This window comes from Heloderma suspectum, chromosome 6 (genome assembly GCF_057233095.1).
Source record: "Heloderma suspectum isolate Gila_16-S chromosome 6, 16-S_ref, whole genome shotgun sequence".
NCBI lineage: Eukaryota > Metazoa > Chordata > Lepidosauria > Squamata > Helodermatidae > Heloderma > Heloderma suspectum.
Genome location: NC_139463.1, coordinates 38,428,553 through 38,447,245, shown reverse-complemented (window position 1 = coordinate 38,447,245; position 18,693 = coordinate 38,428,553). Strand labels below are relative to the sequence as shown.

General features: G+C 48.2%; 1 protein-coding gene across 1 annotated transcript in view; it reads right to left on the bottom strand.

The window, feature by feature from the left end:
• Positions 1-17,817, bottom strand: part of STC1 (stanniocalcin 1) — a 32,919-nt gene extending 15,102 nt beyond the window's left edge. Inside the window, exons 1-3 of the mRNA XM_084808188.1 lie at positions 17,489-17,817; positions 6,035-6,177; positions 853-1,064 (exon numbers count right to left, since the gene is read on the bottom strand). Coding sequence (XP_084664314.1) covers positions 853-1,064; positions 6,035-6,177; positions 17,489-17,606 — 473 coding nt within the window. The 5' untranslated portion in view covers positions 17,607-17,817. The remainder of the gene's footprint in view (positions 1-852; positions 1,065-6,034; positions 6,178-17,488) is intronic.
• Between the last annotated feature and the right edge of the window lie 876 nt (positions 17,818-18,693).

Below are 18,693 nucleotides of genomic sequence, written 5' to 3'. Positions count from 1 at the left end.
AATGGCTGCATCCGGATGCAATAAGCAATAACCATAGTTCAGTGTTATGTGAATGAGCCTTTGTGAGCCTAGAGGTTGCGTCCTCCCTGTCTCCCATGTGGCATCAAGAAGATCAGAAGCTTCCACTTTAGATTAACCACCGTTTAGCATGTTGTCCGAACCCTGAACTGTGGTTAATCTTAACTCTGCTTAGTGAAAACAAGCCAGCTTCATAAACGATGGTTTGAAGTTGGCTTGTTTCTACTGACCACAGTTAAGATAAACCATAGTTTGTCCAGGTTTGGACAACATGGCAAGCTGCAATTAATTTAAACTGTTGTGGAATGGAGTGCTCCTCTTCAGGGTTCCAGCCAGTCAGCCTTGCCATTTTCCAGGATAGCCCATTCCATTCCCTCTCTTCCCTATTTTTTTTTTTGCGGGTGGGGGGTCTCCCCCAAAGTCAGTCAGCATCCTCTGGCCAATGAGCATGCTCACTCCTCAGTGGGCTGTTTTTCGGGATCCCCCCCTTAGGGTTTATTTTGTAAAGTTAGTACTTCTGCATACTTTGGAGTTCATACTCCAACTTTGGAGTTGGACTGCATAAGTTTGCTGATACCGCCCGCTTGTATGTGGATGGTGCTGTTTTGGCTACAAAAAACAGACCAGCCGGTGGAGAATGAGTTTGCTATTAGTATGGAGAATCTGTATTGGATTACTCTTACCCATGTTGAGGTAGGGGATGCATTTAAATAAACCAATAACTTGCAGACAGGGAGTTGCTCTAACCCTTCCATCTCTGCCATGCAGGCCCCATTTGCCTGGCCCTTGAACATACTTTTACAGCAAGCCTACCATTGTCTTTTAAGGACCTACCTGTTTGAGAAGTGGTTTGGAAGCTGGACTACTTCCGTGATCGCTTCCGGGTTCCTTTTTGCAATGCCACAGATGTTCAGCTTGCTGTAACATTCCTCCTGCACCTCGGAAATCATTCGCTGGAATGTAGAGCATCTCCGAATGGCAAGAAAAACCTTGGACGTGACGCCATTCGCAATGCACTTCAAGCTCTCCTTGACAAAGGCTTTCCCCTGCCGACGGAGAAACATGTAAGTGTGGAAGCAACCAGGTTAATGCAACATGAAGATGCAACTTTGTCACAGGGCCACAGCTTTCCTCAATGTTAATAATTATCTCTTTGGCACATGCAAGGATCAGCACATATAAAGCTTCCTTGGCAACTATGAGCCATGTTCAAGTTGGAGGCACTACTGCACTATTGCATTTCACAACAAATTACTGTATGGTAACACGATATACCCTCTGTCACAAGGAGACTTCTCTGCAAGTAATAGGACTATGTAGGAAGGGGCAAGCAGCTAAATTAATTGGTATATTCTCAGCTTAAGGCAGGCATGAGGAACCTTCTGCTTAGGGCAGGCAGGGATGGGGAAACTCATCCTCCCAATCCAGACACAGATCTGGTGGAAGCCCTTCCCTAGGCCCCTGTTGCTTCCCCTGAAACTCTCCTCCTCAGAGGGGCCTCCAAGGAAGGAGAATGATCTGGCCATGAAGGAAGAGAACCATTTCTTCCTCCTGGGCTACATCACTCTGTTTTTTGTCTGCATGTTGAAAAGTGCAGCCCCTTTCTCTATGCAGAGAGAGGCATGTACTGAATGGTGTGTATGCGCATGTACATATGAATGGAAGTGGCCTTGCCCGTTTCTGACATGCATGTCCCCCTGCCCTCAGGCATGCTTCCAGAGTGCCACTGTGGCCTTTGCACCGAAAAGGTTCCCCGCCCCTGGCTTAGGGGTGACCATGGGCATGCACCATGCATTTCACTGCCAACCTCAGAATTTCCAAGATCAGTCCTCTACATCAGGGGTCCCCAACCCCTGGGCCACAGACCAGTACTGGTCTGTGGCCTGTTAGTTACTGCAAAGAACGGGGATGTAAATGGCGTCCTCTGTGCGGATGCCATTTGCGTCCCAGTGGCTGGAAGTCCTCCCCCAGCCAGAGCCGGCTGGCAGCTTCGTGGACTCGCCGTGGAGTGGAGCCGGCCAAGGCCGGCGAGGATTCTGGGGGGGGGGGAGGGACGGATCGCCCACCCGCAGACCCAAGGTAAGGGGGGTTCCCACACCCCTACTGCAGCCTGGTCCCATCCCCCCCCCGGTCCGTGGAAAAATTGTCTTCCACGGACCGGTCCCTGGTCCCAAAAAGGTTGGGGACCGCTGCTCTACATCATGGGTTTTTAATAATAATTCTCTCTCTCTGGAAACTGTAGTTCTGCAAGAGAATCCTCAACCCCCACAAATTACAATTCCCAGGATCCTATGGGGAAAGCCACACAGGACTGTAGCCAGCCTTCCTTGCTAGGAGAAGAGAGCATGGTGCAGTGGTTGGAGTGTCAGACTAAGGCCAGGGACACCCAGGCTCAAATCCTCACTCAGCCACAAAGCTCAGCCTAACTGAGCTTTGTTAGGCCACAAAGCTCAGCCTAACCTACCTCATATTTCTTTATTTATTTTCTATACTGCCCAAGAGCTGATGGTCTCTGGGCAGTTCACAACAATTTATTAACAATACCTTAAGATTATTCTCTTCTCTCTCCCTGTACTTTTAATAAAGGACAGCAAACTGTCAATTAATTAGTATATTGTCAGTTTGCTGTCTGTTATTAATAATACCCTATGATCGGGTGCTTAAGGAAGGGGACTTCCCCTTGTCCCATGGTAAAGCTGGCCTGGGTGGTATCCTAAGGTGGGGAGGGAATCAGTGCCAAGTCTCCAGTTCCTCATCACCTGTAGAGCAAGTGATGTCAGGCTGTTCTGGCTCCCTCTGCCAAGAAAAAAAAAAAAAAAATTCTCCTTGCCAACTCCCAGAGTAGGAATGGCTGTGGGAGAAGAACAGGAGTTTCCCCTTGAAAGGGAAACTTCCTTCTCCACCCCACAAGACGTCCTCTGCCAAGTCTTCACACCACACACATGGTGGAAAATGTACCGTCACAGAACAGGCCCCTTGTCTTCCAAGCCTGCCATCCATTGCAGCAAAATACTTTGGGTTAAACTGCCACTGCAAAGACTTCAGAGCATTAAAAAAAAAAATGCACACAACAGGTAAAAACCGGGAGCTTTGCTAGCATCACACCCTTCAAGCTGATGGAGCGCCTGGGATATTTGCGACTACTTAAACATGTGCATATCACTCATTTAATGCGGCCTTTTATGAATCACCCCCCAAAAGAGGGCATCGATTTGTATAAAATTTGCAGATGCTAATTTATATGTAGAGACACACATTTAGAAACAATCGTTATAACTGAAATAGAAATACACTACATCTCACCATGGAGTGGAACCAGGTGACCTATGTGCCTGCCCACTCAGTCTGTTGTCTCAGTGCTAATTGGTGACAGGCAACAATTCTTATGGTTCATTGAGACTGGACAGGACAGCCCTTCAAACAAAGGACACTTTCAAATGGAGGACTGTCCTCTGTAAAAGAGGGCACTTGGCCACCCTAAGCTCATGGGTGAAGGGACAATTCAGAGTCACTCTACATGCCACCTGCCGCTTTGCTACTTACTTGAAGTGTTTAGGGATTGCACCAGACACTACGTTCTTGGCATATTCGAATGGATAAGGTTCCTCCCACAGTTCCGGCAGTTAGAGGCGTGTGGCATACAATGTTATGTCAATTACAGTCTGATCCATTTCCCCATGCTAAATTGTCTTCATGGGGAAATCCAGATTTAAACATTCGAAAGAAAATGTTTTTTTGTGCTGGACTTGGATGGAGAAAAAGATTTTTACCTTGGATCAAAGGTTGGGTGTGGACGATGAGTTTTGTCCTTCTCGGCTTTGTGAGACAAAAATGATCTACCTGCTATGGCTGAGTGCCAATATTTGCAATTGCGACATTTGTTGGAATCTAGATTTGGTCCTGCCACTTTTACAGCTTCAGAGTCCCCTTTGCTATTGGAAACACTTACTGAAGCTGCTTTGCTACTTGCTTGGAGAGTGTAGTGATTGCACCAGGCTGCTGGCAAAACAGATCCTGACGTTTGGCTGTTGCAATGGGGGCATGTCTCAGCTCACCCAGCATCGTGCAGAAAGACACTTTGCATTCACAGGGAACGACTCAGTTGGCCTGTTTGCTGAGACTGCCGGTGCTGACACTGCGGGCCGAAAAACTAAAGCAGCCACTTCTGTCTGCATGACTATGAACATACAAAGCTGGCTGCAGCTGTGACTCTGCCTCACACTTCAGTGTGATCCTACTTTGAGAAAAACAAGGCTGGATGAGCTCCAGCAGCAATGCTCTCTTGCACTCAGAGAAAAAAGGCTGTTCCATTTGAGTGCAAAGACAAGGAGCAACTCAACTGCATGGATTTCTATGATGCAGCCCCTGTTTGTCTGACATGCCTGATCTCCTCTGATCTCAGAAGCTAAGCAGGGTCTGCCCTGGTTAGTACTTGGATGAGAGGCCACCTGGGAATCAGGCTTCCTGCACCGAGCAGGGGGTTGGACTCTATGGTCTTGTAGGCCCCTTCCAGCCCTATGATTCTATGATGTCGAGCAAAGGGCTGGATGCCCCTGATCTCAGAAGCTAAGCAGGGTCAGCCCTGGTTAGTACTTGGATGGGAGACCACCTGGGAATCGGGCTTGCTGCATTGAGCAGGGGGTTGGACTCTATGGTCTTGTAGGCCCCTTCCAACCCTATGATTCTATGATGTCGAGCAAAGGGCTGGATGCGCCGGATCTTGTCTGATCTCGTCAGCTAAGCAGGATCAGCCCTGGTTAGTACTTGGATGGGAGACCGCCTGGGAATCAGGCTTCTTGCACTGAGCAAGGGGTTGGACTCGATGGTCTTGTAGGCCCCTTCCAACCCTATGATTCTATGTCTATGACCCCTAAGAACCTCAGGTTGCTTTGGTTTTTTTTTTTTTTTAAAGCAAGTTTCTAGCTCAGGGGTGAGCAATGTGTGGTCGTCCGGATGTTTCGGCCTACAACTCCCACCAGCACAGACAATGCTGAGATACAGTGGTTGCAGGCCCAAACATCTGGATGGTGACAAGTTGTCCACCCCTGTGCTAGCTAAACGCTGCAATGATGAGATTTGAAAGTGTGCAGGCCGTGCTCAGGAGGATGCGCGCACATGCAACTGGGCATGGTTTCTGGCAGACGGGACAGGGAGAAGAGCTTTATGGCTCATCTCTGCCCCTCCCCCATGAGTGGTGAAAGATCAGTGATGCGATGTAAGTGTAAGTTTACACTTACAAGTGGCTGCCACTTGTAAGTGTAAACCAGCCATATGTGTTTTAGCAAATTTAAGTTTGCAAAGGACGAAAAACAGTCCTTCAGAGTAAAGCGCAGTCTCTCGGTTTTTAGATGATGCACATGTGTGTCATTGCAGGTCTCCTCTTACAGGAGTCATCCACTCCAGTGAGAGAGGAATGGGAGAATACTACTTCTAAGATGGTGTTTGATTTCTGCAGTTGTTGTATGCCTTTGTAACAAAACAATTTACAGAGCAACCCTAGGCGTGCCTACTCAGAAGTAAGACCCACTCAGAAATAAGTGTGAACAGGATCGCCGCTTTATTTTTGTTTTTAAAGTCTATTGCTCTGCCAATCATCTAATGTTTTTAATCAAAGTAAACGTATCAATTAAACACTGCAGATTAAAGTATAAGCCAATGTGGTACAAATCTGCTTAACTCTAGGTAGCCTGAAAACACCTGAATTTTGAAACCTATGTACAAATCCAGATATAATATTAGCCATAGCAGCATCCCTGGTGTAAGTATAGGAAGATGCCTTATGCTCAGTCAGATCACTGGTGCATCTAACATTGGTCCAAGTCAGTTGTGACAGTGAGTGGCAGCGGCTCTCCAGGGTTTCAGGTGGGAGCCTTTTCCAGCCCTTCCTGGAAATGTTGGGGGTTGAACCTGGGACCTTTTGCATGCAGAACACACATTCTACCACCAAGCTACAGCCTTTTCCCAGCCCATCAGCCAGGAAGGTGCAAGTGAAAGAGACGTTAGGCGCATGATGTACCTGAGTGTCAAATTTAGCAGCGCTGTAGAGGAAGGACTTGCAGATGTCATACATGCCACCTGTTTCACACGTGGAGTTTTCCAGGCAGGCAAAAGCACCACATCCTACCTGGAGGGCACTATTTAAACATCGAACCACATCCGCTGCAAAGGGAAGGGAAGGGAAGGAAAAGGAGAGAGAGAGAAAGAAAATATCTTAATACAGACTCCTATCATGCTTCATGTTTCCATAGCAGCTTTCAGCTCAACTGAAGGTATTTGCCAGCAATTGCTGAGTCACGCTTTATTCCCAGGGTGTGCACATTTACACATCACCTTTAGTAAGCATTCACAGCTAACCCACTGCACCACGAATGCATTTTTGGTGCAACCGTCAGCTTCCAGCACCTCTGTTGAGTATGATTTTTGCATCAGAAGTTCTTGGGGATTTTTTTTTTTTTTTATAACTGACATACTTTTCTAATGCAGTAAGACAGCTTCTTGAGGTCATCATCCATTGCTGAAACCATTGTTGCCTAGCCATATCTAAACACCTTCATCTCTACACACTTTTCCTATGTCAGCTTTTCATACCTCTGCAGGATGGGGAAGAAAGCCTTTCCAAGCATGTGGCGAAGGAAGGTCGTTCCTCCTCCAAGCCGCTTATTACTTCATTGCATTTTTTCATTCCACCCTTTAGCCAAAAAGGCTCCCGAGGCGGCTTACAAAGATATTTCTTAAAACAGTCCCTACGCATAGGCTGATGATCGAAAGAACATGACACAAAAGGAAAGGGGATTGGGAGGGAGGAGGAAAAAAGAAAATTCAGGCACTGGATTCTTAGTTGCAAAGTTCAGCAGGCCACGGACACAGAGGAAGGGAAGCTGTTTCCTCTCCCTCCGATGGCCTCAGCAGTGACAGTTGACAGCAGGAGGGAGGGGTCTCACAGCCCATCCTTATGGTTCTGGTGGTTACAGGTTCTAAGCTGGAGAGCAAGGCTTCCAAGCAAAGGTAATTGCTGGAACTTCCATTTTATAAATCAAGCAAGTTTCCCATGCGGGGTTCAATCTAACCATTACACCAACCTGCCCCAAATTGGTGGCCTTCAAATGTTTTGGACTGGAGGTCCCATCATTGTTGGGTATACTGCCAGGGGCCGATGGGACTTGTAGCCCAAAATATCCAGATGGCACCATGTTGGGGAAGTTAACATTACATGAACCTCCATTCCCTGACCTCCTTCAGCATAAGATTCTCTGCCTTCAGAGATAATGATTTTACTTTAGAGATTTATGCTGCTTTTTCAGATCTAAAGAATTCTCTCAGGGTGCAATCCTATGCACATTTATACAGAAAAAAGTCCTACAACGCCCAGCATGCCCCAGCTAGCCATGCTGTCCGGGGCATATTGGGAGTTGTAGGACTTGTTTTGTTTTGTGTAAACGTGCAAAGGATTGCACCCTTAAAGTGGCTTACTCTGACAATTTAAAACAATATAATAAAACTTCCAAGAATTAAAAACAAAAATGGTCTTAAAAATGCCACATAGAATACAGTAAACATCAGAACATCATCCTGGCTGATCCCCACATGAAAGGCATAAAGGAAAACAAGGAGGGGGGCCAAACATATCCCTTTTGGGAGGGGTAGACGGGGGGGGGGGGCTACCACCAGAAAGGCCCTGACTCACCTCCTTACCAACCTAATTGCAAGAAGAACCCTCTTTAGTAACATAGATCCAATTTCACAATGCAGAAAAGAAAAGAGAGACAGGAGACAAATGTAAATTTTCTTTCTGTAACAAATTGTTACAGAAAGAAAACAAAAATAGATACAGGCTCCATTTGGCAGAATCCCCTAACAGGCATATTTCTATGGAGGCTTTGCTTCAAAGGATTTTTGGAGCCTGTGTTGCAATGTTGGAATGTTCGTCTTTCTCCTGGGCCAGAAGTACTGCTACATATGTATATGCCACTCTTTCTAACATCTGGAATGCTTTCTAAATCTAGATGGCGTTTTGTATTGTTTTATCGTGCTGTGAACTGCCCAGACAGCATTGGCTATTGGGCGGTATAGAAAAGTAATACCTGAAAATGAACAAAATAAAGAGGAAGACAAAATAAAACCCACCATGGGATCAAAATGACAAAAGCCCAAAGAACCCAAAACACAACTCACATGGGACAGCATGAACATTCCTAAAGAAATGAAGGTATCGTAGGGTGCAATCCTAAGCACCTTTCGACAGAAAAAGTCCTACAACTCCCAGCATGTTGGGAGTTGTAGGACTTTTTTCTGTTGAAATGTGCATAGGATTGTGCCTTTAGCCATCGCCTTGAAAAGAAGCAAGGATGAGAAGCGATGGCACTTGCTTGAAGGGAATTCCAAAAGAAGAGAGACACTGTTGTGATGGCACCATTCCTTACCCTTCCAAAATCAAGTGGATGCTCAGGAAGGCCTTCGCCACTGACCTTAACTGGCAATAGGGCTGATTCAGGGGACGAGCTACCTTGTGTATGCTGGATGTAGGCTGTTCGGATGGCTGAAGAAGTGTCAAGAACCCCGACTACAAAAATATCCAGCTGGCGGCTCTTGTCTTTTCATCAACTAACACAGGGCTCAAATCCATCAGCAAAACCCGCCATTCCTGTTCATTTCAATGTGTTTCTCCTCCCCATGCCCCACACCCAGAAGAAATTCCTGCTGGATCATGCCACAGAGGACCGTTTTTGGTCTGCCTCCAATTCTGCTACCACTAAGGGTGCCCCAAAGTCACTTTCTGAGACAGCTGGCTCACCGTTCCTTAGGATAGGGCCACCTTGATAGCCCTAACCTGCAGGTGCCACTATGGCACAGGGTCAGCAATTTACACAATCCTTCCAGTGCCAAAATGGGACAAGGGACTTTCCCCATGCACCTCACTTAACACACTCAATTTACACAACAATCCTTCCAGTGCCAAAATGGGACAAGGGACTTTCCCCATGCACCTCACTTAACACACTAAGGCAGGCTACAAGTCCCAGCATTCCTGGTCATGCTGGTTGGGGCTATGGGAGTTGAAGTCCAAACATCTGGAGGGCACCAGGTCTGGGAAGGTTGCATTAAGCAGTAGGTAATCTGGCGCCCTCCAAACGTTTGGGACTACAACACCCATCAGCCCCAGCCAGCATGGCTAATAGTCATGGATTATGAGAGTTGTAGTCTGAGCACAGCCTGGTCCAGTTTTCTTGGATGAGTTTCAGTTGGTACAGCTCGAGGACGTGGATAAAGTGATTGGACAGGTTCATGCAACCACTTCCATATTGGATCTAGGGATGTCAGAGAACTCCGCCACGGATCTCAGTGAAGCCGAATGCCAGTGCATTCAGCCCCCCGAAATCCATGGCGGAACGAAGTCCCCCGCCCCACCACCCCGCGAAAGGCGTGTGAAATGGAGTACTTACCTGGTGCCATTCGTGCTGCTTTGCGAAAGGTGGCCGCATCTGCAGCCACCATTCGCTTCCCCATTTAGGCCATGATAGGCTACGTAAGTATTTACGTAGCCTATCATGGCAAAAAAAGAACGCAAATGGCGGCCGCCGTAGGTGCCGCCATTTGCGTTCCTTTTTTTTGCCGTGGCAGGCTATGTAAATATTTATGTAGCCTATCACGGCAAAAAAAAGGGAACGCAAATGGCAGCTGCTGTAGCCATTTGCGTCCCTGTTTTTTTTTGCCGTGGTAGGCTACGTAAATATTTCCGCAGCCTATCACAGTAAAAAAAACAGGAACGCAAATGGCATAGCGGCCGCCATTTGCGCCCCTGCCTTTCGCCGTGATAGGCTACGTAAATATTTACGTAGCCTATCACGGCCAAAAACATAAATGCAAATGGCGGCCGCCGTAGCCACCGCCATTTGCGTCCGCAGGCTCCAGACGCCTGTGAATGCACCCGGCCGGTGGCTCCACGGAGTTGCCGCGGAGCGGAGCCGGCCGGGTTAGGATTTCGGTGGGAGGTGCAGAGCACCTCCCTCCCACCGCGAATCACCCCTGTGAAAAGGTAATCCCTAACTGGATCCTTGCCCCTCTTGGCTTATGAACACCAGCAAGAAGGCAACTGCAGTCTGGGCTAGGGAGGTGATTAATGCCTCTTCGCAAGAGGGGGTGGTCCTGGGCCATCTAAAAGAGGCGGTGGTGAGACCACTCCTGATGAAATCCTCCCTAGACCCAGGATACCTTAATAATTATAGGCTGGTGGTAAACGGTCCATTCCTGGGCAAGGTCCTTGAGTGGGTGGTTGCAGGCCAGCTCCAGACACTCTTGGATAAGACCGATTATCTGGATCCATTTAAGTTGGGGCTCAGGCCTGGTTTTGGCATGGAAACAGCCTTGATCACCCTGTATGATGACCTATGTCAGGAGGAAGACGGGGAGAGTGTGGCCTTTTTGATTCTCCTTGATCTCTCAGTGGCTTTCGATACCATTGACCATGGTATCCTTCTGGGATGGCTCTCTGAGTTGGGAGTGGGGGGGCACTGCATCTCAGTGGTTTTGCTGCTACCTGGAGGGTTGGCTCCAGAATCCATGGGGCCGAGCAGTGTTTGGGGAACACTGCTCGGCCCCATGGATTCTCCAATATGGGTTCCCTCAGGGGTCAGTTTTGCCCCCCATGCTGTTCAACATCCACATGAAATCACTGAGTATGGTCATCTAGAGTTTTGGAGTGCGCTGTCATCAGTATGCTGATGACACGCAGCTCTATTTCTCCTTTTCATCTTCTTCAGGTGAGGCTGCAGATGTGCTGAATCAGTGCCTGGCTGTGACAATGGACTGGATGAGGGTTAATAAACTGCAGCTCAATCCAGACAGGACTGAGATGCTGTTGGTGGGTGGTTCTGCTGACCGGATGGAGGGTGTTCAACCTGTTCGACGGGAGTGCAACCCCATCCAGAAGGAGCAGGTCCGTAGCTTGGGGGTTCTCCTGGAACCATCTTTGTCACTTAAGGCTCAGGTGGCCTCAGTGGCACCCAGCGCCTTCTATCAGCTTCGGTTGGTGGCCCAGCTAGGACCCTATATGAACAGGGATAACCTGGCTTCAGTTGTCTATGCTCTGGTAACCTCCAAGTTATATTACTGCAATGAGCTCTATGTGGGATTGCCTTTGAAGACGGTTCAGAAGCTGCAGCTTGTGCAAAATGCAGCTGCCTATATGCTGTCGAGCTCAATTCAAGGTGCTGGTTTTAACCTATGAAGGCCTACATGGCTTGGGACCACAGTACTGGACGGCATGCCTCTCCTGAAATGAACCAACCCATACACTATGCTCTGCATCTAAAGTCCTCCTCTGAGTGCCTCCTCCAAGGGAAGCTGGAAGGTGGCAATGAGGGAGAGGGCCTTCTCGGTGGTGGCCCCCCCATCTGTGGAACAAGCTCCCCAAGGAGGTCTGCCTGGCACCAACGTTATTATCTTTTTGGTGCCAGGCTAAGACCTATTTCTTTTCCCAGGCATTTGGCAGCACATGATGAGTTTTAATTGGTCCTGGATGTGTCTTTAGTTATGACTGACAGTTCAAAGTTGTTTTTAGTTATATGTTGTTTGTGTATATTGTCTGCGTGCTTTTATGTAAATGGCTTTTAAACTTTGTATACCGCATTTTAATGTTTTAATGTCTGTAAACCGCCCAGGCAGCTTCAGCTATGGGGCAGTATAGAAATGTAATAAATCATCATCGTCGTCATCCTCACCACAAGGCTAGTTAAATAAGCCCGCTAGCCTGCATTTTTTTTACTAGCCTGCTGGGGGCTAGCAGAGGGACCGAGAACAGCATTTCTATGCTGGTTGTGGAGGAGGAGGCTTCCCTCCTCTAGCAGCCCACTTGGTTTTTCCGCTGACTGCAGTCAGAGAGAGAGAGAGAGAGAGAGAGAGAGAGAGAGAGAGAGAGAGAGAGAGAGCTTTCTATCCTTCCTCTCACTTGCCTGCATGCAATTCCTAGTCACCTGTGGTGATCAGGCTAGCACTTAAATACAACAAGGAGACATTATATTGTTCCGTTTCTTCAAAGAGTTGACACGGTTGGGGCCATGTCTGCATGTTAGCTGCTTGCACTCTTGACTGAGCACTGCAGGACCCAACCAGTAGCATGGATGAGGATGCAGAAGAGGCAAATTAATTAGCCTTGGGACATTTCCTGGCCAAGAGCAAAGGACCAGCACTTGGATTCTTATCAGAATCTCCCCCCCCCCCATCAGCTACATAGAGAGGTAGCTGAAGTGAAGCTCCCACCTCATGACGACTGTGTGAACTAGAAAGTACTATGTTTGGGTCTAATTGCTCAAATAGGCACCATGTGGATGTGGCCATTCTGTCTTTTGGCCTGCCAGAAAAGTTGTTGTGAATGCTGTCACCAAGACAGGCTTCCTAATCTCACCTGCCATTCCAGCGGGCTGTAGCAAAAGGAAATGAGATGGGGAACACAGCCATTCCACTTACCCTGCTAAAAGACAACTTGCTTTTTTCCTCTTCCCTCCCCATTCCTTTTCCTTTTGTATTGTGTCCTTTTAGACTTTAAGCTTGTGTCCTTTAAGCTTGCAGACAGGATCTGTTTTGTTTTTATTAATTGTATGCAAGCCACTCTGGAAGTCTTGAGGAACAGACTAAAAACGCTTTAAGTAAATAAATAAATAATACATGGCAAGCAAGGCTTTGCGGACAGTCAGTATGTGTTAGCGATTAAAGTGTCAGGCCAGGACTGGGGAGAGGAAGATGAATGAGATGAAGCTCATTGGATGACCTTGGGTAATCTCTTATCCTAACCTACATCACAGGGCTGTTGTGACGATAGGGTAGGGAAGGAGGGAGGGAAAGGACTGTGAACATGAGCTGGATCTATAGTTAAGCTCACGGAGGTGCCCAGCATCCTTAAGACAGCCCAGGAAGAGCCACCAGGGTTTTATGTAGAAATTGAAATGTCAGCCTGCTGCTGGAAGACAGTTTGTCATGCAGGCACTATATGCCAGGAGAATATTTCCCTTAGGTTAACTAGTATTAACTTCCTTCTCCAACCTGAATTTCTGTTCAGTCATGCATCACTTTGAAAGGAATATCTGTTACTTTTTGCCTAATCATGTTACAGGGATCAGGAATGAAGCGTAAACCCAAACATTTTTTTTAAACACCCCCCCCCCCTCCATGCTACTTTACAGGAGACCTGAAGATTTTAGAGGGAGTGTAGTGCTAGAAACCCAATGAGAAAGCCCTGAACTTCCGGTCTTAAGTACAGCATCTTGCAACTGACATCTTTCAAATGTGGACATTATGTTCCAATGCAATTTATACAACAGGGAAGAGAAAATACTTGATAAGATTAGCCTCCCTGTGAACCATCTCTCGGTAGCTTCATAACGATATGTTTCCATGGATTCGAGTTATAACTTTGCATTCAGCAAGCTTAATATGCATTAGGGATCTTATTGTTTTAGGCACAGTGGAATAACCAAGACCCTATGTTTCTATAGCAACCAAGTACAAAAGGAAATTGAGCAAACACCCCCTAGTACCATGGCTGCAGAGCCCTGCAGATATGAAATAAAAACCTATCTCCTGACAAGTGTCAAATTAGGCGAGTACAGTTGCCTTTTATTTTAAAAGGGTGTCAAGATGCAACCCAACACCCACCAAAGCCAGAAGCCCAAGAAACTGCCAACAATTTACAGTGCAACCGTAGATGTAACTACTCAGAAGTAAATCTCATTGGATTCAATGGGGATTGCTCCCAGGTAAGTACATAAAGGGCTGCAGCCTGAGTGTTTTAAGTATTTAGTTTTAGCAGTTGTTCCAGCAAAGGCTGGTTAGTGAAAAACAGCCTTTCCCAACCCAATGGCCATGCTGGCTGGGGATAATGGGAATTGTAGCCCAACACATACAGAGGGCACCAGATTGGGGAAGGGTGGTGAAGGGTATACAGTCTGATTCAAATATGGACATAAACCTAATTTTAGATTGTGTGTTGCTAGCATGCCATGCAAGAATTACTGGAAGTGTGGTAGAGAGCAATGGAACGAAAAGTCAGAAAGTGGGGTGCTAATTCATGGATAAGGGGTTTTAAAAAAGGAAGAGGATCTCTCTCTCTCTCTCTCTCCCCCCCCCTCTCCTAGGAGATTTTAACTAACTTGGCGATGGGTGACAAATTTTGCCTCATTCCCTTCTGCAAGAGGGCAGGTCTAAAGACATGGAAGGTGCAGTGAACTACATTGAATCCGATCCACAATTCCTCTGTCTCTTAATTTAAAGAACAAACAAGCCCATCGCTGGCTAGATTATGAAGCAGCTCCTGAAATGAGAGGGCTGCCTTTCTCCTCCCACCCTGTGGGCTGTAGAACAGCTAGAGGATCGTTTGCCTGAACCTTCCCATTACACGGCAATTTGGTTCTGCCAATGAGACAATTTTAAGAATTTTAAGCCATCGGGAAGTTCTCGTGCGCAAGAGAGAGAGGGGGAGAGAGAGAGACAGCGAGCTGCAACAGCTGTCTGCACATCAGGGGTCTCTCTCTCTCTCTCTCTCTCTCTCTGCACATCAGGGGTCTCTCTCTCTCTCTCTCTCTCTCTCTGCACATCAGGGGTCTCTCTCTCTCTCTCTCTCTCTCTCTGCACATCAGGGGTCTCTCTCTCTCTCTCTCTCTCTCTCTGCACATCAGGGGTCTCTCTCTCTCTCTCTCTCTCTCTCTGCACATCAGGGGTCTCTCTCTCTCTCTCTCTCTCTCTCTGCACATCAGGGGTCTCTCTCTCTCTCTCTCTCTCTCTCTGCACATCAGGGGTCTCTCTCTCTCTCTCTCTCTCTCTCTCTCTCTGCACATCAGGGGTCTCTCTCTCTCTCTCTCTCTCTCTCTCTCTCTGCACATCAGGGGTCTCTCTCTCTCTCTCTCTCTCTCTCTCTCTGCACATCAGGGGTCTCTCTCTCTCTCTCTCTCTCTCTCTCTCTGCACATCAGGGGTCTCTCTCTCTCTCTCTCTCTCTCTCTCTCTGCACATCAGGGGTCTCTCTCTCTCTCTCTCTCTCTCTCTGCACATCAGGGGTCTCTCTCTCTCTCTCTCTCTCTCTCTGCACATCAGGGGTCTCTCTCTCTCTCTCTCTCTCTCTCTCTCTCTGCACATCAGGGGTCTCTCTCTCTCTCTCTCTCTCTCTCTCTCTCTGCACATCAGGGGTCTCTCTCTCTCTCTCTCTCTCTCTGCACATCAGGGGTCTCTCTCTCTCTCTCTCTCTCTCTGCACATCAGGGGTCTCTCTCTCTCTCTCTCTCTCTCTCTCTGCACATCAGGGGTCTCTCTCTCTCTCTCTCTCTCTCTCTCTGCACATCAGGGGTCTCTCTCTCTCTCTCTCTCTCTCTCTCTGCACATCAGGGGTCTCTCTCTCTCTCTGCACATCAGGGGTCTCTCTCTCTCTCTGCACATCAGGGGTCTCTCTCTCTCTCTGCACATCAGGGGTCTCTCTCTCTCTCTGCACATCAGGGGTCTCTCTCTCTCTCTGCACATCAGGGGTCTCTCTCTCTCTCTGCACATCAGGGGTCTCTCTCTCTCTCTGCACATCAGGGGTCTCTCTCTCTCTCTGCACATCAGGGGTCTCTCTCTCTCTCTGCACATCAGGGGTCTCTCTCTCTCTCTGCACATCAGGGGTCTCTCTCTCTCTCTGCACATCAGGGGTCTCTCTCTCTCTCTGCACATCAGGGGTCTCTCTCTCTCTCTGCACATCAGGGGTCTCTCTCTCTCTCTGCACATCAGGGGTCTCTCTCTCTCTCTGCACATCAGGGGTCTCTCTCTCTCTCTGCACATCAGGGGTCTCTCTCTCTCTCTGCACATCAGGGGTCTCTCTCTCTCTCTGCACATCAGGGGTCTCTCTCTCTCTCTGCACATCAGGGGTCTCTCTCTCTCTCTGCACATCAGGGGTCTCTCTCTCTCTCTGCACATCAGGGGTCTCTCTCTCTCTCTCTCTCTCTCTCTCTGCACATCAGGGGTCTCTCTCTCTCTCTCTCTCTCTCTCTCTGCACATCAGGGGTCTCTCTCTCTCTCTCTCTCTCTCTCTGCACATCAGGGGTCTCTCTCTCTCTCTCTCTCTCTCTCTCTCTGCACATCAGGGGTCTCTCTCTCTCTCTCTCTCTCTCTCTCTCTGCACATCAGGGGTCTCTCTCTCTCTCTCTCTCTCTCTCTCTCTGCACATCAGGGGTCTCTCTCTCTCTCTCTCTCTCTCTCTCTGCACATCAGGGGTCTCTCTCTCTCTCTCTCTCTCTCTCTCTGCACATCAGGGGTCTCTCTCTCTCTCTCTCTCTCTCTCTGCACATCAGGGGTCTCTCTCTCTCTCTCTCTCTCTCTCTGCACATCAGGGGTCTCTCTCTCTCTCTCTCTCTCTCTGCACATCAGGGGTCTCTCTCTCTCTCTCTCTCTCTCTGCACATCAGGGGTCTCTCTCTCTCTCTCTCTCTCTCTCTGCACATCAGGGGTCTCTCTCTCTCTCTCTCTCTCTCTCTGCACATCAGGGGTCTCTCTCTCTCTCTCTCTCTCTCTCTGCACATCAGGGGTCTCTCTCTCTCTCTCTCTCTCTCTCTGCACATCAGGGGTCTCTCTCTCTCTCTCTCTCTCTCTCTGCACATCAGGGGTCTCTCTCTCTCTCTCTCTCTCTGCACATCAGGGGTCTCTCTCTCTCTCTCTCTCTCTGCACATCAGGGGTCTCTCTCTCTCTCTCTCTCTCTGCACATCAGGGGTCTCTCTCTCTCTCTCTGCACATCAGGGGTCTCTCTCTCTCTCTCTCTCTCTCTCTGCACATCAGGGGTCTCTCTCTCTCTCTCTCTGTGCACATCAGGGGTCTCTCTCTCTCTCTCTCTCTGTGCACATCAGGGGTCTCTCTCTCTCTCTCTCTCTGTGCACATCAGGGGTCTCTCTCTCTCTCTCTCTCTCTCTGCACATCAGGGGTCTCTCTCTCTCTCTCTCTCTCTCTGCACATCAGGGGTCTCTCTCTCTCTCTCTCTCTCTGCACATCAGGGGTCTCTCTGCCTGTCTGTCTGCACATCAGGGGTCTCTCTGCCTGTCTGTCTGCACATCAGGGGTCTCTCTGCCTGTCTGTCTGCACATCAGGGGTCTCTCTGCCTGTCTGTCTGCACATCAGGGGTCTCTCTGCCTGTCTGTCTGTCTGCACATCAGGGGTCTCTCTCTCTCTCTCTCTCTCTCTGTGCACATCAGGGGTCTCTCTCTCTCTCTCTCTCTCTGCACATCAGGGGTCTCTCTGCCTGTCTGTCTGCACATCAGGGGTCTCTCTGCCTGTCTGTCTGCACATCAGGGGTCTCTCTGCCTGTCTGTCTGTCTGCACATCAGGGGTCTCTCTGCCTGTCTGTCTGTCTGCACATCAGGGGTCTCTCTGCCTGTCTGTCTGTCTGCACATCAGGGGTCTCTCTCTCTCTCTCTCTCCCCGCCCCCGCCGGGGAAGGACCTGGGTCGGGGTGAGCAGCAAGGTTACCTGAGTTTTGGGCTGCAAACCTCGTTTTCCTGGGGCCGACGGAATCATTCTGCTCAACTTCATAGGATGCAGAAGCAGCGACCGCCAGCAGCAGGAGAACCGCGGACTTTTGGGGCATTCTCTGCTAAGTTTCCGCTAAGTTCGTACGGCGTGCTCTCGTGGGCTTCTGTCTCTTCCTTTCTTCCCACCTCCTCGGCTTGAGCAAAGACGCGGATCTGGAAGAAGAGAGAGAGGATGAGGACTGATGAATGAGAGCGCCGGCGCGGGTGAGTGCTGTGCTGCTGCTGGCCTGCCTTCCTTCCTTTCCACTTGGATTCCAGCTCCTACTTAGTGCAGGTGACCAACCTGGAGCTTTTATAGCCTCTCTTATCGGTCCCTCCCTCCCCTCCTCTGAGATCAGGAACCAATCCGGAGACGCAGCAGGCAGCCAATGGGAAGCTGTGCTCATTCAAGCACAGGAAACCTGCAACTCCATAGGAAGAATTTTTTCCAGTCCATTAAAAGAACCTGCCAAACAAGGATATTAACCCCCCCTCCCCAAAGAAAAAGTTGATTTTCATTAAAGTTTTTTTTTAAAAAAGTGGTGATGGGGGGGTTGAGCTCATACCGTAGTCTATGCACACTCTGAACTCAGTGGCACTAACTTTTTTGAGTAAACATGTGTGAGACTGGGGCAAGAAATAACATGGCAATATGAAATCTTTCCTATAAGAATACCTGCCATATATATGAACGATAAAGGCGGCAGTGTTTTAATGCCTTTGCTTTTTCATTTGATGACAAAATGGTGTTAGGGAAATGAAGGCAGACACATTTTCATACATGTATTTAAGGATTACCACACATATCTGTATAATCAGGGGTGTTATGCAAATCTTCACCCTCCCAAGTTTACAGATGATATCAACAGAAGTTATATTTCATTGTCTTGTACTCTGCTTTTAAGTATTTCTTCTTGGAAGTGCCTCCTATTGATTTTGGTGGGAGCTTTTTCTTTCCACCTAAGCATGCTTGGGAGGGTTGCAGTTTGTAGGGATGAAAATGTCCCAACACAAACACAAGCAACGAAAGACAAAATGATGGAATGAAAAGAGAAAAAATCCACTGAGCATGTATATTCAGTTAATTAATAAATTAATTAACATCCCGCCTTTCCGCTAAAAAATGGCGCTCTGCAGCTAACAATAAAATACAGATTAAAAACA